The 23,960-nt window shown below is 34.1% G+C and overlaps 2 protein-coding genes across 2 annotated transcripts; one reads left to right on the top strand and one right to left on the bottom strand.

Moving 5' to 3' along the window:
• Positions 1-3,162: 3,162 nt before the first annotated feature.
• Positions 3,163-18,434, bottom strand: LOC128190802 (neuropeptide FF receptor 2-like). Its single transcript, XM_052863002.1, has 2 exons — positions 18,234-18,434; positions 3,163-5,356 (listed from the first exon to the last, which is right to left on the bottom strand). The coding sequence occupies exon 2, from the start codon at positions 4,789-4,791 to the stop codon at positions 3,412-3,414; it is 1,380 nt and encodes a 459-aa protein (XP_052718962.1). The 5' UTR covers positions 4,792-5,356; positions 18,234-18,434; the 3' UTR covers positions 3,163-3,411.
• Positions 18,435-18,773: 339 nt separating this feature from the next.
• Positions 18,774-20,656, top strand: LOC128189106 (trace amine-associated receptor 4-like). The gene has a single exon (XM_052860569.1). It carries the CDS (start codon positions 19,428-19,430, stop codon positions 20,622-20,624), a length of 1,197 nt encoding a protein of 398 aa, XP_052716529.1. The 5' UTR covers positions 18,774-19,427; the 3' UTR covers positions 20,625-20,656.
• Positions 20,657-23,960: the final 3,304 nt, after the last annotated feature.

Genomic DNA, 23,960 nt, shown 5'->3' on the forward strand with positions numbered 1-23,960 from the left:
AACTTTGCTATATGTCTTATGAATATTAATGTTATCCGCCAATTTTAACGTCACTGCGTATGAGTGCGGGAAAACCCAGCATTGAAAACGCGATGGAGGAACAGTTTGGAAATCACGTTTTCCATGTAATAATTTAGATAACTCTTGCATCAGATAATACTCGAAGCATTATTATTCCGATATTGATTAATGTAGAACGATATAAATTGTTAATTACGTGCAATGTAAGCGAATTTTTTTTAGCGTAAACGACACACAGTAAACGGAGTAAATACCCCCCCCCCCCCACCCCCCACCCCCTTCGAGGGATGAATTCACATACTGAAGCGTTTATTTATTCTTTATTTAAAAAAAATCTTTATACCAAAATCCAATTGTGGTTTATTACTTATAAAGTAAAGACGTGGAACATGAACCTGACTAGCAAAACTCTACTTCATGAAAGAATTAACCTTAACTTTTAATTCAACTTTAATTACTATTCTATCATTCTTTATGGTCTCCGATGAAGATTTTCTCTTTGTTTTTATCCTTGCCAGTCTGTCTCTTTTTTCTTTCCTTGTCGAATCTGCAAACTTAAAGGTATATGTGGCGTATTTTTTCATGCTATGAAATATTTGATTGAGTGATTTATTTAAATATTTTATATAAAGATATATCTTTCACAATAAATTACGCAGTTTATATCAATCGGTTTAAAAAGATATAGAAATTAATAAATAATTTTTATAATAATTTTCGAGTCCACGATAAATAGAGCATAATGCTTCGGGTATCATCTGAAATAAGAATTATCTAATTTAAGACATGAAAAACGTGATTCTAATTTGTAAACAAACTGTTCTTCCATCGTGTTTTCAATACTAGGTTTTCCCGCACTCAGGCGCAGTGGCGTTACAAATGGCCGATCACCTTAATGTTCATCAGACGTGTAGCAAAGTTTAGAGACAGAGAACATGTTTTACGGGCCTTTGTGAAACGTCAAATTATAAAAAGCATAATCTATAATTTTACTAAAACTCTTGTCAAAAATTTTACTCCAAATACGCCACATATACCTTTATCGGTCTACCCCTCTTTCTGGTCGTCGACTTTGATGTTGATAGACCGAGATGGATGTCACATGACCCATTTAAGGCGGGATAATTTAAATATATTTTTTTTATTTCTCGTATCTTTGACTTAGACAGCGTAATTTATCTGAAAATTCTATCTGTAAATAAATTAATGAAACAAATAATAAGATCTTACCAATGTTATTCACTTAAAATGCGCCACATTACCTTTAATGCCATATCTTTTATTATTAGAAAATCAATCATTTCATATTTCTTTTTTGCGAGAGGAGGGTGTGGTGCTTTTTATTTTGCTGAAAATAAGCAAGGGGAATTTAGGTCTAATCAGTTGACAGCATTTTGCAATCGCATGAATGTACGCATTTCATGAACATTTAAAAACTGATTTTAGACGTACCATGCATTTAAAGCACTGTTCAATGCATTTAATTTGCTCTGTTCAATGATATTTTCTTGATCTACTCTTTCATGGTCGATCAAAACGTTTACGTATTTTAAACAGACAGAACCGATCAAAACGTTTTCATGAATATTGAAAACACAAAATGCACGGACTGACATCAGACACTCAACTTAGCATTAGTATTAGAACAGATAATACATAACAGCAACTTGTGAATCAAATTGAATGAAAGTCTTTTAAAATAAACTGGAATATAAATAATGATATACATGTTAATGTATATCGATGAGATCTCAGCTCATATTTCTTTCCCCTTGTCTCATTTTCTATCCATGCCTTAGATAAATGAAATTCCGTTTTGAATTACAGAAAAATCAGTCATTTTTATATTTCTCTTTTTGCGCGAGGAGGATGGGTGCTTTTTATTTTGCTGAAAATAAGCAAGGAGAATTATGTAAAAGTAGACTCGCTCGTGCCCGACTAATATTCAAAGAAAATAATTTTTCTGCAGAATACCAGTATACTATAATTTGTCCGAAGAAATCATAGATTTACATTTTGCTTAATTGCTCGATATGTATAAACATATCAGGGTTCCAACGATGTTCATTCAAAAGTATTAAAAAATTCCAAGGTTTCTCTTTTGAACCGTCCCTACTACCTTATCAGGTTTCAATACACGGCGAAAAATAAAGGAGTCTACAGGGGATTTTCATTGCAATAGACATGAATATACCCAGATGTGTGAAGTATTCCGAGTGACTTCGATTCCGAATGGAGAAAAGAAGTCAGCATTCTCCGTAAGAAATCTGTTTTCGTTCATGTTAATTTCTCTGAGTAAAAAATAATGAATTGATATACAATGAAAATATCTTGGATATTTTGCCTGTCATTGATTTCAATTGCACTTCATTCATAGTTACGTGTACCTTTATTTAAAAATGGGAAAATGTGCTGCGTAAATATATTAGGACAGACTATAGTAATAGTTTTATGAAAAATTGATCAGTAGGAAGTAGAAAATGTCGAAAACGTAATAATACATTGATAACTTCGTATTGTATTTGGTATCGTAAAAAGAAAAAGGCAGGGTTAAACTGCGTTTTACGTCAATTGTTCGTTGGCAAAAGTATAATTTCCGGATGATTTTTTTGTTGATCGATCAATCGATGCATATGACTCTTGAAAATGTTATAAGTAAAATGAAGTTGGTTAGATCTTCAAAAAAAGAATTCGTAGGAAATGTAATTACAATGTATCGAGTCAAATTAAGTTACTTTACACTGTAATTTACTTATACTGCAACATTACTTACGATATTGAATCGCCCCAATTGTATATTTAACATATCAACTTTAATGGATTGTGATTATGTTTGCAAGAAAGAAGCAACCAAGCAAACGTCTTTTAAAAAGTTTGTCACAGTGAAGAGGAGCAACAAAGATATTTTGGATGATAATACTCTACTACCACTATTTCTTTCCCACACGTATAACTTATCACCAAAAATAAAAAAGAATTGGAAAATTTTACTCAATATAAAGGACAAACTTTATAGAACATGTACATGTAATATTCGGCATTCCTGTGTGTTCCTTGCATATTTTTGTTGCTTGAATTGGTTTTATGAAGTCGAAAGAAAAAACACGAGACAATTTGTTTCAACGAAATTTAATGCTAAAACAAAAAAACAGTTTAAAGTCTTCAAGACAAACAATTACATGCAACATCATAATAAAATACAAACTCACTCAATTAATTCTATCTTAGCTTTGCTAATCACACAATAAAGTCTTCAAAAAAATAGCATCATTCCAACAACAATAGAAGCGTACATGCATATAGAAAATGAAATTTAAAGAAATGCATGTTATTACAAAAAACGTCTTTGTGTTTAAAAACTTGATAACTCAATTTGATTTAATAAAGGAATCATAGACCTGTTTCAGATGAAAGCTTCCTTACAACAGCTTGGTTTTCGGGAACCTCTGGCGTCTGAGAATTCTTGCTGTTTACAGAATGTTTCCGGAACACGCTTGACTGTGTGGATGATCTACTGACGACGGATTGTTTTCGGGAAACTCCAGATTGTCTGTAAGGTTTGGTCAAAGTGTATTGTCTGTGGAACTGGGTGAGCATACTAGATAACGTAGAACTCCTGTTTGAGTTTGATCTACCTTTGCTCAGTGTCGATCTCGAATATCCAGGATCTTTTTTCTGGAATAATTCTTTCACCAGCGAGGAAAATCTGTCGTCCGACAGACCGTAAATGAAAGGATTGGACACGTTGTTCAGAAACACCGTCCAGAAAAAGGTGTAGTATATCGTGCCCGACGTAAACGTAAGGTCGCATTCCAGGTCTGATTTTAGATGCAAAATCATTGCCAAGGCATCATGGGTAAGTGTACTAATGACGTACACAATAGTTATTATCATAAAGGTTACCGTCGATTTTCTGGTTTGAACATTTTTGCTACACGATCCAACCGAATCCTTGCGTTGGCTTGAGAAATACTTTGAATGACTATGAACTCTTTTCATAATAAAGTAATATAAAACTGACAAAAATACAGTGACGACAAGAAACATGCACATTAAGACATTGTAATACCATTTAGACAAAGACAAAAAGAATTGACTCTCAGCTCTGAAGCACCTTGTGCCAATAATGCCATGTATGTTTGTTTCTATGGTCGTGTTCCCGTAAAACCAAGGTGTAAACCACGTGACACTTAGAGTGATCAAAACGATTATCGTGCAGCTCATTTTGGCTTGCTTTTCGGTAATTTGTTTCTTCAATGGTCTACACACCTTGCGGAACCGGTCGATGGCAATTACCACTAGCATCAGCGGTGATGCTACACCTCCGAAGAAACCTATGAAATGTCCGGCTTTGCAAATAAAGTTCGAAGGAAAATTTATTGGAAAATATAGATATAAGATTGCAAACGGCATTACCAAAACACAGTTGATAAGATCTAGACAGGCCAGGAATAAGACAAAAACTCGGTAATTTGAAATTTTGAATCGAGTGCAGTATAAGACAATCACCAACAAGTTTCCCACTAAGCCCAGTAACATTTGCAAAGAGATGAAATAAATGCCGGGGATATTTCGTTGACGAAATTTTCCATTGATGTCCTCAATGGTTGTGGTGTTGGGCCAATCAAGAGTTCGTAACCAAACTGGACAGAACTCCCTCGGTTTAGCCACGGATACGGGAGGGAGAGTGCTGATGAACACGGTGGTCGATTCCTCATCCGGTTCCAAACCAGGGGCGCCATAGAGCAAATCCCCGTCGTTATAATCCATGGCAGCAATGGCAATTGTAATTATTCTTTGATTAACAGGTTAGCTTGTCAGTCTATAGACCTAACTCCTCAATACATCAAATATAAAAAAGTACATCAAATATCCATGTCAACTGCGTCTCTTTTGGTTCAATTATTTCACAGTGCGTTTAAAATCCCAGGATCATTGGATTTTGTTTTTTTTCTCTTCAAAATTTCATTCACGCTTTAAAAGCATTTCTATACCAGTGGTACATTCATTGTCCACGCACAAACTCCTTGTCACCTCCTATCAAACTCCCGAGCCTCGATGAAAAATCTTTGTCTCAGCACCGGATGCTTTGGTTAAATTGGCTTTTAGATCGGGAAGAATCAGACAGGATATCCCAAACCATTAAAGTGGCAACAGTTTCTGTGATGAAACACTTTTATACTTTTGTCAATAGATGCGAAGCGTCTGATCGATTTGAAAGTTATAGGCTGTCCGTAACAGAGCGCCGGGAATGACTATCTCCGAGGCAATATGGCCCCTTCCGATGTCTCAGCCCACCGTCACAGCGGATCACTTGTCCCCATCAGAAATTAAACTGTGAAGGAAAAGAAAACCACAGCTCATCATTGTAAACAAATATACGCATCGCTTGCGGATACATCTTATGAGTAATTATAATATAAAGTTTGAATCACTTTTTTATGGCTTTTCGCTTGAATGCTATAATGGTATCTATTGAACTTTTATGAGTTTGTCACATTCGGCGAAAAATTATTTGGAAAGGGCACTTGGCTTTTATTGATATTTGGAGAAAATATTCAACAATGACGGGCACCTGATATATTTTTCTCTTAATGGAAAAAAATATATCCCATACTCAATAATTGGTTAATAATTGGTTGGATGTACAATTTTTATTTAGTGATAAATTTAGATAACTTCAAGGTGCTTGTTTTAAAAATCTAGCTTACTGTATGTTGTGACTTCCCTTTATAATTTTATTAAATGATTTCAAAGTTAAAAGGATTTACAATAAAAATATAACATAATCAGAGTATCGTAAAAACGTTATATGAAACGCTGTATACATGCGTACATAAAAAAATAATTGCGGTAAAATGTTTATCATATAAATATACATGCGTATATACTAGTAGTCTCTTATTCCCATAAAAGCAGGTTGATATCATTCTTCGCTTAGATCAAGGTAAAAGAAAAGATTTGGAGAACTTCATGTTGCATAATTATCTACTTAAGAATAAAACCGATACTGATTACACATACGTTACTTTTAGTTTCTACTTCAAAGCTTATCGCTAATAACACAATTATTGTCACTTAACGAAAGTGTTTGAAGAGTTTTTCGATGAGGTTAATTTCTTAATGGTCAATTTGGGTTTTTTTTTATACTAATCGTGGTATTTTTTTTCAAATCTCATTTTCTGTAAAACATCTAAATTACATGATTCGGTGAGTTTACCCTACATTTCTGATCCGTTTTCCTTTTCATTTTTTAAAAACAATTTCCCTTAAAAAATTCAACTATGTTCAAGTGATTATGGTGTCACATGATTACCCAATGCTTTATATAGTCACTTGAAGTAATTTGTTAATTCCGATACGCCTTCTCCTGAAGAAGTTGAAAGCACCCATTGTTTGAAGATCAATTTATTTTAAGGAGGAATCCTTTAGTGATGATGTTTGTCCCCTTTTAAGAGCTTCTCCATTGTAATTCTGTGTCGCTATGATTTCAGATGAAGTGTTTTTACAATAGAGAGTGTTTATGGTATTTTATCGGATACACACCAAAATAACTGCGATTCTCAATCTGGCAGTGGGTTTTCGACAATAAAGGAAACGTAGAAAATAACAGTAAAACAATGATATAAATGTCATAAATTACAATTTCATATATTGACCTTTAAAAATTAAAATTTCATAATTTGTTGAGGATGTTGCATTTGTCTTTTGTGTGGGGAGTTTCCACGTATCCCTGTAATTTGAGCCACCACAAATAAATGAAAGAATCAACGGGGATCGTTCGCTATGCATTTCAGACTGTTTATCATGAAAAGACCGTTAGTTTTGTTTTGGTTTCCATCGTATTCTTTGCCCTTTCCAACGCCCATCAACTATAGTTTTTTACTCAATGGTTAATGCCGGTCATTAAGTCTTTCATTTCCAACGGAAGACCTAATTGCTTTCGCACTGTTTCTTCTTATTATTATTAAGGTCTTCCGTTTCCAACGGAAGACCTTATTGTTTTCGTACTGTTTCTTATTATTATTTTTTTCCACAAATTTTGTGCACGCGATTTCTCAGAAACTATTCAGCCGATTTTCACCATTTTTTCACAGATGATTGCCAGAGGTCATAATTCTAGACGTTTTTTGAAATTTTTTGAAATCGGTACCGAGTTACGGCGGATTTTCTATCTTTTTACGACCTGTTTTGTGCAGAGCTGATCTCAGAAACTATTAAAGATATGAATACGAAATTTTCAGGATAGGTAGTCTATAGTTTGAAGTTGTGCACTATTATATTGTTTTACGCCAGAGGCGCCATTTTATGGAGCTCGCCTAGGCACAAAAATTGGGTACGAATTTTCATTCAAAATTGTCATATCTTTTGATCTGTATCTTTTTATCAGTTGACATTTTGTTAAATAATATACATGTATAACAAAAGTGGTAGATAATCAAAAGTTCTTTCCAATAAAATCAAGGAAAAGGGGCTGGCCCCTTTAATTAGGGACCAAGAGACTCGTAAAGTCTATTACGAATAACTTAAAAACGATAAATATTTTGTTATGCATTATAGAATCAAAGTTGTTGAACACAACATTATCGGTTTGAAAAAACTCATCGTCAGGCCAATGTTTGACGTAATTTGAGATTTTTATCCAATATTTTAATTTTTTTTTTTGGGGGGGGGGGGGGGGAGGAGGTGTTAAATATGAAATTGTATCAATATTTCATGGTATCATTTAAAATAACCAAAAAAAAAATCGGACGGAAGACCTACTCGTTACTCGGAACGAGGTCGTATCTAGTTTTCGTACTGTTTCTTCTTCTTATTTTTTTCCACAAATTTTGTGCACGCGATTTCTCAGAAACTATCCGGTGATTTTGACCATTTTTTCACAGATCATTGCTAGAGATTATAATTCTAGACATTTTTTGAAATATTGAAATCGTCACTTCCAGTACCGAGTTACGGCCGATTTTCTATTTTTTTACGACCTGTTTTGTGCAGAGCTGATCTCAAAAACTATTAGAGATATGAATACGAAATTTTCAGGATAGGTTTGGAGTTGTGCACTATTATGTTGTTTTACACCAGTTGCGCCATTTCTTGGAGCTCGCCTGAAAATTGAGTACGAATTTTCATTCAAAATTTTCTTTCGTTTTGATCTGTATCTTTTTAATAGTTGATATTTTGTTACAACATATATAACAAAAGTGGTAGAGAATCAAAAGTTCATTCTAATAAAATCAAGAAAAAGGGACTGGTCCCTCTATTTACGGACCAAGACACTTGTAAACTCTATTACGAATAACTTGAACATGATAAAAATTTTGTAATGCATTGTAGAAGTAAAGTTGTTGATCGTAGCAATATCTAACAGGTAAAATCATTGCCACGCCCATTTATTGCGTAATTAGGGATTTTTAGGTGCCAAAGTACTTAAACTTTGACGCCATATATCTTAAGAAGGAGACATATTTTGTAAGGCAATGTAAAGAGAAAATATTTGCATTGATGATTCTGATCGATTTCACAAATCAAAACACCAATGTCTGTCCCCATTAAGAATCTAGTGGTCTGGCCCCTAAAGATCGTATCTAGTTATTCCTATATCTTTACATTGCTCTTACATAAAGGTAAAATATTAAATTGTCTGAAATCTAGACTACAATACATTATGCACCTGAATTTATATATTTTTTCAACAACAATGAAACGCATCCTTTAACAAATAATTCACTTGAGTTAGTAGGTTTAGGGTTTATTATATTTCTTGATCTTATAAGGAAAGAATATAGCGCCAAGTGCATGTGCTTGAGGCTACTCAATCTTTGTATCTAATTAGGAATTCAGAATAATTTTAACCAATAAAATTCACTCGGCTAAAAAAACGTATTTACCAGAATACACTGAACGGGACCAAGTTTTATCATGAATAGCTTGAATTATCTTAAATTTCATTAGAGGGAAATAAAATGCAGGATCGTGAATTCTACTTTACAATGCATGTACAACTTTCATTTGTGTTATGGGAAAGGGAACCTGGACATACTTTACCACAATATCATCTCTTCTATTTGTTGAATCGACTTGTTTTGTAATGTATGGGTAATGTGCGATGATGCCTGCAAGGTTTTGTATTAAATTAATGCCAACAATTTAAGTCCTGCTAATTTAAAACCTGTAGGATAAATGCACGCACAACGTATTCCATAGTAAGTTATAGAACTAAAAAATAACAAGGGCTTCACAAAGCGGACAATCCTCTCGCGAGATGATATATTGGGAGTGCATCTTTTATAAATATGCATGTTATTTAAAAGTTCAAAATATTTATCTTCTTTAATCACTTTGAACTAAAATATTTCGTTTATTTCTATCCTCATGCACGCTTTGGGTTGTTTCGATTGGGGGAGGGGGTACATTTACGTGGCTGTACAACTCCTCCCATTACTAGCAAAAACACACCACATTCTCTTTACTCAGTGACATACATTACGCATTCAGACAATTAGTGTAGGCAATTTAGTTTCATAATGAAATGTTGCTAAGAATCTAGCGATTTTGTAGTCTGCTCTATGAGAAAATTCGAGTTAACATGTCGTAATTTCAACCCCAATTTTTTATATATAGAGTAAAGTATATGTATCTACAACGGTTAACGAAACGAATTCCCGGTTAACAATAATTATATTGACGATATGTGTCAAAGACTTTTCTCATTGTAATTCGGGAAATATAGCCTGGAATTCTTCTCAGACGGCTGCTTGTTTTTATTAATTATAAATCGGGATGAACTTCATCTTATTTTCGCTTCAATTTTTCACTTTGGACATCCTTCGAACTAGTATAATATATATGTACATGTGTATATCGTTATTACAAGACAAATGTTTTGACCCCCTCTCAAATTTCAATTTCAAATTTTATTTTTCCATTTTCAATGTTTATACTGTTAAATATAAAAGTTTATAATTCTATGTCAAAATCAAAATTTTAAACTCAAATATCAAGTTATAAGCAAAATACAGAGTTCATATTTCTTTGTTTTGTAAACAAAGCTCAAATATTGTCATTTTTTACATCTCGTTGCTAATGGAAATGTAAGTACGTTCACATATAACGCTCTGGTAAACTGTTTGTTTTACAGTCTTTAAACGAATATGCTTTCAAGTTTTGATTTTGAATATTTTAAAGCGATACAGATCGTGTATTTTTCTTTTCTTTTTGCAATATATGCAGAGAAGCAAAATTATTCAAAAATATTTGTTTACGAATTCATTGCAAATTACGTTAGTAGTACATGAATTATTGAATCGATTTATAATCTATTATAAACTCAAATTCGTATACATGTACAACTACATGTACATCTCATATTTTCACCACTACTAAATAATGTTTTCTTCATATTTACTTTGATAATATTGCTATTTCCCCCCGCTTTTTTTCATTGTATCGAAAAACGCCCCTGTCACATAATAAACGTCGATTGGTTGGGAGAATCACGTAATTATATTTTGCAACACGGCCATTTCACCCACAGTGACAAATATTGGTCTATCTCAAAATTAATGAACACGAAGCTTATGTCAAACACATTGGAAAGTTTGAATATTATAAGTCTTTTCAAATTCAATTTTATGAATAAATCAACCATTTGTTTTAAGTATGCATAATTTTATGACGTCCATATACACAGTACTCTTTTTAAAGCGCTAAGCATAGCTCAGCGCTTAATTTACGTTAGACTTCCGGTGCATCGAATAACCGCCCCCTATGAGCAATCGCAACTTCTCGGGCCTTTCCGGCAAGCTCGGAAAAACACCTCGAATGTATTATCTAGGCGTCCATGACAACCCCCCTTTTTATAAAACTTACTCTTTTTAAAGCGCTAAGCATAGCTGAGCGCTTAATTTACGTTAGAGATTCCGGTGCATCGAATAACCGCCCCCTATGAGCAGAAGTTTACATTATTTAAACTGGTTAACTATAACGGGATGTGATACTACTATACAATGTAGATAAGTATGTAGTGGATTGTTGGACAGTTTATTAACTTCTTTACACTATAGGTAAATCCAGCAAAAAATTCACAGTGGTCGGATAAAATATAGAAAACTTAAATTAATAAAAACACAAAGTCAGAGTAAAACATTAGCACTTTCATTTTTATCTTCAGATGTTTTACAACTGTCAGTTGTAAAACATCTGAAGATGAAAAAGAAAGCGCTTATGTTTTACTCTGACTTTGTGTGTTTCATAATATGTTTGACAGCATCGTTTTGCTTTTTGACTACATACATACAAGTGCAATATATATTTTTTTAAATCAACATATTTATATAATTGTTAGACACAATTAAATGTATAAATAACAATATGTTAAATAATTTGTATCTTTAAGACAGCTACAAGTGTATGTTGTATGTTTGATTCTCTACACTCCTTCAAATATTATTTTAGGGCTTTTTTTCCAATTAAACTAACGAATTTTACATTTTGGGGACACTTCCTGTCATTCACACTCTCTTTACATGCAACAAATGATCCTTTCTGTGGGATGACTATTTTATAATTATACTCTTATTGATAGAAAATAAAACGCATTTAAATGGCTTTTTCTATATTTACTATTCAGCATACATGAAAACATTTATGTCTCTGACATTTCTTGAAAGTTGAAACAACTATCAATATATTAATCAATGTACATTCACGGCTCGGCATAACCTTGACCAGCTATTTGTTGGAATATGATAGTGAAACATTGCACGAGAGAGGTTTCACTTCAAAAAACGTTTGCTTGATGGGAGTATTATTATGAAATTAGGAAAATTATCTAAGTGTAGTGATTTGGAGATGCACTTAGTTAGTGGCAGGGATGAGTTTGATGAACGACAGCGCATGAAATCCATTTATTTTCGACCATTTTAGTTAATATCGAAGGGGCGTGATTTGTATAATATCGCAGCAGATAAAATATCAGGTGAAAACTAAATACAACTGTTTTCACTTAATACTCAACCAGTTTTACAGTAAAAAATTCGAGAACCTCCCCCCCCCCCCCCCCAAAAAAAAAACCACCCCCAAAAAACAAAAAACCAAACCATAAAAATTAAAGAGCCTTACTCTTAAATACTATCCGGAGAATATGCCGAAAAGCAACTTTCTCAGTCTTTCATGTTAAGGTAAACAAAATTTTTGTTACGTAATCTTTATCAACAGCTCCTTTAACATTTTATATAAGTTTGACATTGTCAACGGAATGTGTGTGTTTTATTATACTAAATCAAATATCAAGAAATCACTCACGTGTTGCTTTTAAAATAACTACTATACAAAGACTTTTAAGAAAATGCATATTACATAACTTTCGGGGAAAACTTAAGATAAGTACATGAAAGTTCCTCAAGACGTATAATACTATTTTACGCTCGGAAATAAAATATAATGACATACAAGTAATGTATACTGATACACTGCCTTAATTAAATAAGTAAAGATAAAATCCTCAAGGAGCAATAGGAATTGTCGTAAAAGCAAATGAAGTCGTTTTTTTTTTTATTTGGGGGGGGGGGGGGGTATTGGGGTGTTTGGGTTTTGGAAGCTGCTTTGAGGCACCAAAAAGTGCTTTGAAACATCTTGGAACCGCGAGTTGATGCCAGAGTCTAACCATTACATTGTATTTACATGGTACTATCTTAATTTGCCTAAAAATTTCATTTTGACGCTTTGCACTATTGTTCCTTTTTATTATTAAGGTCTTCCGTTTCCAACGGAAGACCTTGTACTGATTCTGAAGGTTTTCTTCATTATAATTTTTCTTCTTCTAGACGTTTTTAAATCCTCAATAACTTTTTTGTTTGTCATCTGATTACATTCAAATTTTCACGGTATATTGTAAATTGAATTATGTTTCTAGAGCACAAAAAAAATTGAAATCGCAACTTCCGGTTTTGAGTTATGCCCCTTTTTCTAAAATTTTAGGGGCGTTAGTTTCCAGACAAAGGCTCCGAAATGGTCCGTAGCAAATAATTTTAAGTTAAAAATCTTTATTATTGATACTTTGAATATTGTCCTCTGATTTTTGGATTTTAGTTTCTTCCAATTATCCCACTCGAATTAATCAATCGAAATCTATGTTTTACAAATAGCGAAATTTTTCTCATGTTTTAGCTTCGTAACTTTTTAGTTTGAAATATTTCCTAAATACATATAGAACAAAAGTTGTGCATAATATTAAGGACTTTCATTTGACACCAATAAAAAAGGGCTGGCCCCTTAAATTAAGGGCCAGTAGCCCTCAAAAGATTTTGCTTGATAACTCAAAAACGGTTAGGATTTCGATATTCCTGTCGCTGGAAAAGTTGTTTGTTGGGATCTCATAAAGGTCGTTACAATGTTATTTTGTAAGTGATTTGTGTAGTATGAGTGTAAAAAGCTTTACATGTTAACATGTACCTGCTTTCATTTGGCAAGTTAACGAAAGTCTTTGCGCATAAAACTGGCAAAAAGTTACCACAGAAAGTATAATGGTTTAAACAGGAGGCTTTAAATCATGAGAAAAAAATTAGAACACATGCTTTTTTTTATAGAAGTTAAAGTCATCGTTGTTTGGTTCTTAAAGTGCACAATCCTTAAAGACGAGAATCGAAACACAAAACATTCTATTTCTTTTCTAGTAAAACACAAAAAAAAATTCTATGCATTACAATTTAGTTATCATACTGCATGCATTTAAAATCCACCTTGAATCAGAGATGTGTATTATTACGTAAGCTATCCCTCGCCCACGGCCGAGAAAATCGGTCACCATGGTCGCGGCTGGACTACCTAGCGGTCAGCGGTTATCTAATACACGAGAGTTGCGTCTCTCATATATGAGTTAATCTAGCTGCGATATGAAGAATTATTTCAGTTTTGATTACACATAAAGGGTTATTCTTCAATTGGATTAAACGATAGGGTGTCAATTAAGAAATCGTTCATTTAATTAATAAAAGCAATGCCATTCTCAATCTAATGCAATATCAGACATATATATATATATATCAATTGTGGGTTTTAAGTAAAAAAAGAATTTCTATTTGATAGAATTTAGTCATTAAATTGCAAACTTTTCAAATCTTCCTAGGTTCTGAGCTGTGCGTGTGTATGCGTTAAACCTTTATGTAATCTATCCTTCGCCCGCGGCCGAGGAAATCATCCACAGCTGCACTACCTAGCGGTAAACGGTTATCTAATACACAAGATTCGCACCCGCACACTTACATGAATATGAACGTGTTTGAGTTTATATAGCCGTTAATACACTTTACACTGTTTTAATTTTATGTTATAAAAGTTTGGTTATTTTGTATTTAGTTAAATTAAACATTGGAGAGTAAATTAAAAAGTCGTTCTGAAAATTAATAAAAGCGATATTACTCCAAATCGGAAATACTCGTGAGACATATTTGAATGGTTGGTTTGTAAGTCTTAAATGTTTTAAAAATTGTACAAATAATGTTTTCAATCAACAACAAAATAACAACAAAACAAATATTAAAACCTTTAAAAAATGATCATCCCTCGCACATGGCCGAGGAGATCCCGCGCAAGTGACCTCTACATGTACCTTATCACGCGTGCATGTTTGGTATTTTGTACGAACGCAACTATTTTTATTATGTTTTTAACTATTATATTGGTTTCAGATGAACCGATAAATTTATTTTACTCGTACAGTTGATTTAGCATTGATTTATACGACAGCGTACAAGGTAATTTAAAAAATCAAATCAAATTATGATCAAAGTGCCATGTTTGCGGTAGGTGCTGCCACGATAAGAGAATGCCCTGAATTAAGGCATTCGGTGATTATTTTCTTTATTGCTGATTATATGAAAATTGATTTTTTAAAAAACGTTTTATTGAAGTTGTGTGGTATGAGGATGTCATGCAACTTAATTTACTTACAAGGTTACATGTAGCTACAGCCAGTGGAATACTAATTTTAGGTCAACAATCACTGGCGGATTTAAGGGGGGGGGGCGTGGAGGGTGCACCCCCCCCCCTAAAATTTTCAAAGTATGCATGCCTGTAGATGATTTGATAAATTTTACATAGAAAAGTTAGCATTTTGTTTTTCACTTTATTTATAATTATGCCTGACTCAATATTACACCTCATTGATACATTAGCTGTGCTATGCTGACTGTAATTCTGCTGCTCTATAAACATCTATAAACATCTATAAACATCTAATCCTAATGCATGTTGACAGGTTCTGATAACAAACCAATTAAACTGTGTTTAAAACAAGCAGTGTTGGTCATTTCATTATGGCGGCTGCAACAAATTCCCCAGGGCCCTGAACTTGGGGCTTCGACCAACAATCGACTGGAAATCTCAGCAGTTTTGTTTCAAGTGTAGATTGCGCTGTCATTTCCATATTGCACCGCAAGCAAAAATTTCTGAGTAACTGTATATTTTTTGAATTTTTTTTCTACGTAAATAGACTATTTTAATATAAGAATATTGAAGATTTGATGCATCAGATATTTCTAACAGCTAATAGGGGGTCGGATACCGTAACGTCATTACAATGTTGTAACTTTGATAACCTAGTTAATTTTGGGAGTTCATAAATGCCCAAGTTTTTTTGTTTTTAATCCAATACATGTATTAGGTATAAGTAACAATATGTGTCAAATTGTTATATATATGTAATAGGCTTTTGTGTAAAGTGTACATAACTGAAAAAATACCACTATTTTGAGCCTGGTTTTACCTTCAAAATACACGAAAACCCAGGAGCTTCCGGGGGCGAAGCCCCCTAGGCCCCCACCAGGGCTTTGCCTGGGACCCACGGGGGGCCTCAAGGCGGCCCCAGACCCCCTGCCTCAATAATTTTATCCACGCCCCCCCCCCCCACTACAAATCCTGTATCCGCCCCTGACAATGATTACCCAATCTATTAAAATACAAGATAAATAGAAAAGGCAAATATTGCTTGTGACATGTACGTTTTTTTTTTTTATATATATCTTTATGATAAAGCAGAGAAAAGCAAAAAAAATAAAAAAAAAAAACCCACAAAAAACAAACATGGAACTTGCATCAGATTTACTTCATGTACATGTTACCAAAAATCCGACCGAATATGCGCCTTTGTCACATTTAATTAAATTAACTGAAAATAAAAACCGTAACACTATTATTTTCCGCTTATTTTTATTGAAGTTTCTCCCTTTTTTTTTTAAAAATACATACGTAAACTTTCTCCGAGAGAATAACTGTTGATCCGATAAAGGAGAAAAAACTGACTTAAAAATAGGGATTTTGAATATTATTGCATCGTAGGGAAAAGTAATATTCATTTCTGTAAATAATGTTATTAAATTTTACGTTACATAGCGGTGTCTGTATATCAGGAGTAAAATTTAGACGCTCACTTATGCATAAATTCTCCCGATGATCTTAGATAGCTGATTATTATTTTAAATGTTCAAGTCTACTCGTATTATCAAATAATATCAGCCCTGAATTAATTTTCATATATGCCATCAATTTTGGCTATTTACCAAATTTTGACAGCACGAAACAAATTCAAACTGGCACATAGTCTTAAAAAAATTAGAAAGATTTATTTACAGAAGTTACGTGTTTTTTTTATGCACGTTTTAACTTACATTTCCTTACATGAATCATGAGTACATTTAATATATAACAATCCATGCTACCCTGAAAAATTTAACTCGCCATTAAACTTCTCATTGTTTAAACCCCTGTCACACTGGAGCTGCGTCCTCACAGCGATCCCGCTGCGTAATTGAATAATGTAAAACGCCATGGTAAACAAACTAAAGTCTTCTACAGCGCCATAACAACTCAACGGCATCTTCGTTCGCCGCGGTGGGATATCCTAGCCTAGAACATTTTAGAACGCCATGCGACGGCGCGTACTTTGAACATGCACAAAGTACGCGCCGTGGCTCTGCGTTCCGATAAACACGCCGTAGAAGTGGAGTAAGGTCGCCATGGCAGCGCCGTAAAGTCTCCAACAGTGCACGCAGTCAGCGCGCAGAGCACGCTGTGGATGCGCGGTAAAAACTCCTAGCACGTCATGAGCGCTCGGCGGATACCCAGCGAGAGGGCAGTCAATCGCCAAGTAGAACTCTGTGGAAACGGAGTTGGGAGCTCTGTAAGAACGCCTTTCTGAATTTTCCTTGCGATCCTACGGCGATTCCATTAATTTTACAATGCCGTGAACACGCACTGGGAACGCAATTTTGTGTGACAGGGCCTTAAAGAGTTTTCAAAACAATTACACAAACTGTGTTCGACAAATAGTTTTCCTAAAACATTTTTTCCTGTCTTTATACAGACTTTCAATCAGAGCACGTTTTTATAACAAAAGCAGAAGTGAAATTTTAGTCATTAGTCATTATAATCGTTTGACACCAAATCACATAAATTTTCATCTCGCAGCAACAACGGAAGACCTACTCGTGGCTTTGCCACGAGCTCTGCTCTAGTTTTTTTTCTCTTTTTCTGCTTTTTTTCCACATGGTCTGGAAGCACTGGTGACCTTATGTTACTAGCAACACAATAAGTCGTACATGTAAGTTTCGTCGTTTTCCTCTACCTAATTCGATGTCAAAAAGTTACGGTAGTCTTTGAAATCTGTCTTGAGGTTCATTTCAATCCATCCGTAAACCATGCAAGTTCAAAATTATATAAGTACAAAGATAATGTAATCGGCTGTTGGAGTGCCTTAGCCTGTAGGCTTTCATACATTTACAAGTACGTCATCATTTTAATTGTTCTAGAATAAGTACGATCATCAAACAAGGAATGTTATAGATATTATACCTTTATTGATAATTTGCTGAACAGCACTGCTGTATTAGGATCCATTCCTCAACGAACGGCAGTATCGCAGAGTTTGTTGATTTTAGAGTTTGTTAGATCATTTTGGCAAAATTTGGAAAGGGGGGGGGGGGGGGAGAGAAAAATAGTCAGATGGGTGTTTTTGTTTTATGGTTGTTACTGTTCATTTGAAATCGGTACAGGTATATGCCTAACATGGGAGTCATTCTTGTGTCTACTTGCGTTGCAGCACGGAGCTACACTAGACATGTGGTTTTGAGCTAATAAACTATACTATACGAGACATTTATTTAATTGAATATGACACCAGTGAGTCTTTCAACACTATTAATAAAATAAATACCTACCATAAAAAGTTGTTTTCACAGAATTCCACCAACATCATTGCATTTTTGGCTATTAGTATTAGATTGCTTTTGTTTTTTTAAGCCAATCCTCAAATTGTATGACTGTCCACTCGTTTACATACTAGTATTAGACAAAAATCCACGTGTAAATTTATCGCAATTTTGTCGATAAATTCCTCCGAGTTGTTTACATTTGCGAATGATGTGCCCAACGATTAAATATACTGACCAGGTTTTAAAAGCGTCATTTAGTTATTCTACACGAATTCACCGAATCGTAACTATCTACCCAAGAAAATAGATTCAATAGCTAGTGTCTGATGCGTATGGTAAAACAGCTCCAGGGGAGAATGTCGATGTACAATGTAAATAAAATTAATACCTTTGATAATTAGATACTGACTGGTGACCGTGCATGGGGGTCGGGTATGATTGGACAATGACAACAACCTAAAAAAAAACCTATTTGACCATCCTACATATACATTGGATCAGCTGTTTTAACGGCGGCCTGGAAAGGTTGAGGAAATCGTTTGCGTGAACGAACTGGTTTCTTGTTTGAACTAACAAAAAGGAATAAGTTTTAAAAAAGGTAATTATAAATCAAGTAAAAGATCTGATTATAAATCTGAAATTATATCATCGTTTCACTCTGTATAAAATGTGTTTGTGTCTTACATTCTAAAGTATGGAAAATTGACATAGCGCGATTCATGTTAAAATGCATGTCATTGGGGTTGATTTTGGTGACAATTGACTCTCTATAAGTTTTCAGTAAGAAAGCAGCATTTCATTAGAACAAATGCTGGGTAGCTAGAAAGCAAACGCCAAAAAAATATTGTGTGTGTCCCTTTAACGCCTTCATATGATATGACTTTTTAAACTCCCAAAATTGCATCCTGTTTGGCGTGAAAGTCGAGATTGAGATAACACGGGATAAACTTGAAGTTTGTGAAAGCCACCCTTTAAGTACAAGTATATATATAGAGTTTGAATTATGTTCAATCACGGAACTCGAATTAGACTGTCGCACTTGTGTGTTGTGTCATCGGAAGTCGTATCCCGTTTGCTGTTTCTCTTAGACAAAGCGGCAAAAGGAGTCATGTTCATGACATCACTCTAGTTATACATTTCAAGAGGACAATTTATTAAAAAACCAACGGATATTGAGGTGAAAACACTTTTCTTATCATCATGAAGTCATTGGATTGTTACAGTGAAATTTTTAAGGACCGTTATCCCCAAAACTTGTCCGTAGAAATCATAAACGCCGAACTGGTACATAGAAATATGCTTGGGGTCGTTTTTCTAGTGATTCTATTAGTAATCGGCGTCTTTGGAAATGTAGTGGTTATAATTTTGTACAGTGCAAAGTTTAAGCGAGGAACCAACTACCGATTCTACGTCCTATTCCTGGCAGTCTTGGACACCGGTAACTGTGTCCTTGGGATACCTTGGGTTATTGTGTATCTGTTACATCCGGTAACGTTTCCGTCTGATATTCTCTGTCGTGGGGGCCTGTTTGTGACATTCACCTTAGGTATGACCGGATCTTGTAGTCTGAGCCTCATCGCTTTTGACAGATACCGCAAGATATGTTGTCCATTAAAGAAACAACTTAACCATAAAAATGCTAAATACAGCGCTTTTGCAATCGTGGCGGCTGTTCTCCTTGCGTCGTGGTGTGTTCCGTTTTTGTATGAAAACAACCAATTGCATTTGTCCTCTAGCAACGAAACAGGTTACAAATGCTACTTAGCAACGAATTCCATCGCCAATAGAATTGCAAAAGGTTACTACTTCATCCTTGGTTCAGCTTTTATCATGGTCAGCATATTTTTAACAGTTTCGTATTACTTCATAATGAAAAAAGTGAGGTTTCACTCTAAAAGTTTCCAGTTGCCGAAAACATCTCACAGTAGTTGTATCGGTCGGCGGAACTCAAATATACACACGAGGAAAACGACCATCACTTTTTTCATAATTACAACGGTTTTTATTTTGACAACCTTGCCTCATATCATCACCGGTCTTGTGTTTCATTTTGACGAGGATCTCGAGTGTACAATGAACTCTACGGCTCATAGCCTATTCAATTTCTTTTATTGGACCGTATATATTAACAATGTTGCAAACCCTTTCATCTACGGACTGTCTGATGAGCGGTTCCGTGGAATTCTATGGAGAATGTTTACCTTTATTTTTCTTTCGCCATTTAAGACTGTAAAGAAAAGCTTGCCGTCTGCAGCGTCGTCTTCCGATTTCGTGGATGAGAAAAATGCAGTCTCTATAAGCGTGGTGTCTGAAAACTATGCAAGCAAGGAGACAATAAGCGCTGTTTCTGGAAACAGTGAAAAAAAGAGTACAAAAACTGATATTGGCCAGACTTAAAATAAGAAAATAGACCTACAACAAAACAGATATAGAAACTAGATCTCGTTACGAGTAACGAGTAGGTCTTCCGTCCGATTTTGTTTTCATATGATACGATGAAATATCGATATTCTCTGCCAAATCTGCGATCTTGGTGAATCTAGCTTTTTTGTCTCGAGACCGAAAACGGACGAACAAAAGAGGTTTATGAAAATAAAAGCTAGGGTTTTTTATACATATGTTTAGTGTACACTACTATTAATCATAGCAGATGAAACACCAAAGATAATCAGGTAAACTTGTGAAAAAAATGAATTGTTTGAACTCTTCTGGTGAGTACCGGAAGTGACGGTTGACAAAAGAAAACCCGTTAAATATATCTTCAATCGATTGTCTATCATTTATAAAAGTTTGTGTCTCAATCACTTACAGTGACTAAAATCTCGCTGGTATCAATTTTGTAAAAAAGGCTAAGTACCAAAGATATTTGAAATCTTGCTTGTTTTCAAGTTATCTGTAACATAGTTTACGAGTGTCTTGGCTCCTCATTTAAGGGGCCAGCCCCTTTTTCTTGAGTTCAATCGAAAGTTCTCACGAATACTAACATTTTTTGTTCTTACACCCATCTAAAATTGTTGTTCATTTTTGAGATACAAATGATTGAATATTTTAGGGGCCAGCCCTATAGATCCTTAATGGGGACAGACTTTGGAGCTTTGATTAGTGGAATTGATTAGAATCATCAATGCAAACATTTTCTTTTCTACATTGCCTAACAAAATATGTCTCCTTCTCTAGATATATTGCATCAAAGTTTAAGTACTTTGGCCCCTTAAAATCCCTCATTACGTCATAAATGGGTGTGAAAATGATTTTACCTGATAAATATTGCTACAATCAACAACTTTGCTTCTATATTGCATTACAAAATTTTGATCGTTTTTAAGTTATTTGCAATAGAGTTTACGAGTGTCTTGGTCCCTAATTTAAGGGGCCAGCCCCTTTTTCTTGATTTTGTTGGAAAGAACGTTTAATTATCTACTATTTTTGTTATATATGTCTTAACAAAATATCAACTGATAAAAAGATACAGATGAAAACGTATGAAGAATTTGAATGAAAATTCGTACCCAATTTTCGTGCCTAGGCGAGCTCCAAAAAATGGCGCCACTGGCGTAAAACAAAATAATAGTGCACAACTTCAGACTATAGACTACCTATCCTGAAAATTTCATAGTCATATCTCTGATAGTTTCTGAGATCAGCTCTGCACAAAATAGGTCGTAAAAATGTACAAAATGGCCGATAAATCGGTACCGGAAGTGCCGACAGGAAAAATCTCAAAAACGTATGAAGTTTACATCAAGACTCATCTTCTCTGAAAAAATGGTCGAAATCGGTCGAATAGTTTTCGAGAAATCTCGTGCACAAAATTTGTGGAAAAAAATAATAATAATAAGAAATCGTACGAAAACTATAAGGTCTTCCGTTGGAAACGGAAGACCTTAATGATGCATGGCGTCGTTTGCGTCGAGAGTGGAGTGATAAAAGAATATTATTGACATTTGTATTGTGCCAAACTAATGTGTATCCATGCAATTGAATTTTTTATTTAATAAAACACTAGAAATGGACTTTAAATTGATGTGTTTTTAATGCTCATAACCTTTTGACTGCCTTCAATAAAAATCTTAATTGCTATTGGGAAATATACAATACAGCAAGAAATGGACTTTAAATTGTTTTGCATTTTTAATGTTCATAACAACAACAATGTTTCAACAACTTTTCGCTAGAAATCTTAATTGCTATTGGGAAATATGTATTACAGCAAACATTGCTGTCAAGTATTCTATGTTCATTGTTTTAGTAAAACTATATATCTCTTTTAAGGAATAGTTTTGCAATAGATAGCAATGACCTTTCATGGCATGTATATATACCTGAAAAGAAATGTCGTTTTCCTCACGTAGAACCTATATACTAGTAAATTACCAACTGAGACTGGGGCAAAATATCATTGGCATCCAGTTTTATGTTTGTTGAAAATATCAAGTCTGTACATGCCTTCATTTATTTATTTTTTTTTAAAATGGGAAATTTTGAATGAAATTGGTGCTGTATGTTTTGTCAATTAAATGCAACCTATTTTAGTGTTTGTCTTGCTTGTATTTTTGGGAGTTGATTTTAATCAAACCGAAACTGAAACGGTGTTTGGACCTAAGCACAAATCATCACCGCTGATAAGAGTTAGTTCTTGAAAATTATCGATAAATTCGATGTAATGTACGCTGAAGCATTTTTAAAAAAGGAAACTTATTCATAAATACCTAAGAAATAGTCAGATTTTAAATAGCACGAACAATTTAGAAGTTTTTTGCAGTCGTATGTATTCCTACGCCAGAGTTCAATATAGTCTCGTTCAACCATCGGCGTTCTCCGTACATCTGCGACAAGCAGAGAGTCAGTCTATACTTAGAGGTCGCATCATCAAGCTATCACGTGACATGGTATCTCTTACTTGTCGGAGATTAACGGAGACAGCCAAGCATCTGGTTGAACGAGACTAAAGTTCATTATTGGTTGGATCCATACACTTTTTAAAAAAATATTTCGAATACCGATACATAGTTTAATGAAATCAATTCTATTTTTTAATATAAGACAACATGATTCATAAGAGGTTTTCTCGAAATTCTTGTAGAAAAAGTCCGAGAATCCATATTATAAAAATGTGCGTGATTCAAATAGAGATTATAAACTACTTGCCAAGCAAAATAACATATCGTTGATTTTAAGATTAATAATAATCGATAAAATCAACTCCCGTCAGTACTTCAGTACTTTTATTAATTTTATACTGTAAAGATTTATAGAAGTAGTTGTTATGATAAAAAATTTCGGAATTCTCGCTATATACATGTACATCTATAGAAATGGTAATGAGAAGCAATATGAATATAGTTTTGAATGTTCAGTGTGGGATGTTGTAAATTGCTTGCAATTTGCTTGCAAATTGCAATAGGCGAATCAGGTGTTGATAAGTTACTTACAATAATTTTATCAGTCGAATGGATTTAAGTTTATAATATAGCAAGAAATATGTTATATATCTCGAGAAATGTGTCTCTTAAAACTCACATTTTTTTAATCCACCAATGAAATGCACGGTTTAAAATATAGTTCTGGAGTTTTTTATTCAAATATTTCATTTCTTGGTTTCAGATTGTCGAGAGATATTGCACGAAATGAACTTTTGGAAAAGGGGTGTAAATCGTTATAAAAATCAATTGCACTTTTCATGTTTGTGAAAGAACAACTAAAATTCATGTCTCAGTTTGTCACAAGAGATTC

This window comes from Crassostrea angulata, chromosome 6, assembly GCF_025612915.1.
Source record: "Crassostrea angulata isolate pt1a10 chromosome 6, ASM2561291v2, whole genome shotgun sequence".
Lineage (NCBI taxonomy): Eukaryota > Metazoa > Mollusca > Bivalvia > Ostreida > Ostreidae > Magallana > Magallana angulata.

Bases quoted from the DNA above. Each gene is read 5' to 3' on its own strand.
- LOC128189106 (XM_052860569.1), top strand. From the start codon at position 19,428: ATGAAGTCATTGGATTGTTACAGTGAAATTTTTAAGGACCGTTATCCC.
- LOC128190802 (XM_052863002.1), bottom strand. From the start codon at position 4,791: ATGGATTATAACGACGGGGATTTGCTCTATGGCGCCCCTGGTTTGGAA.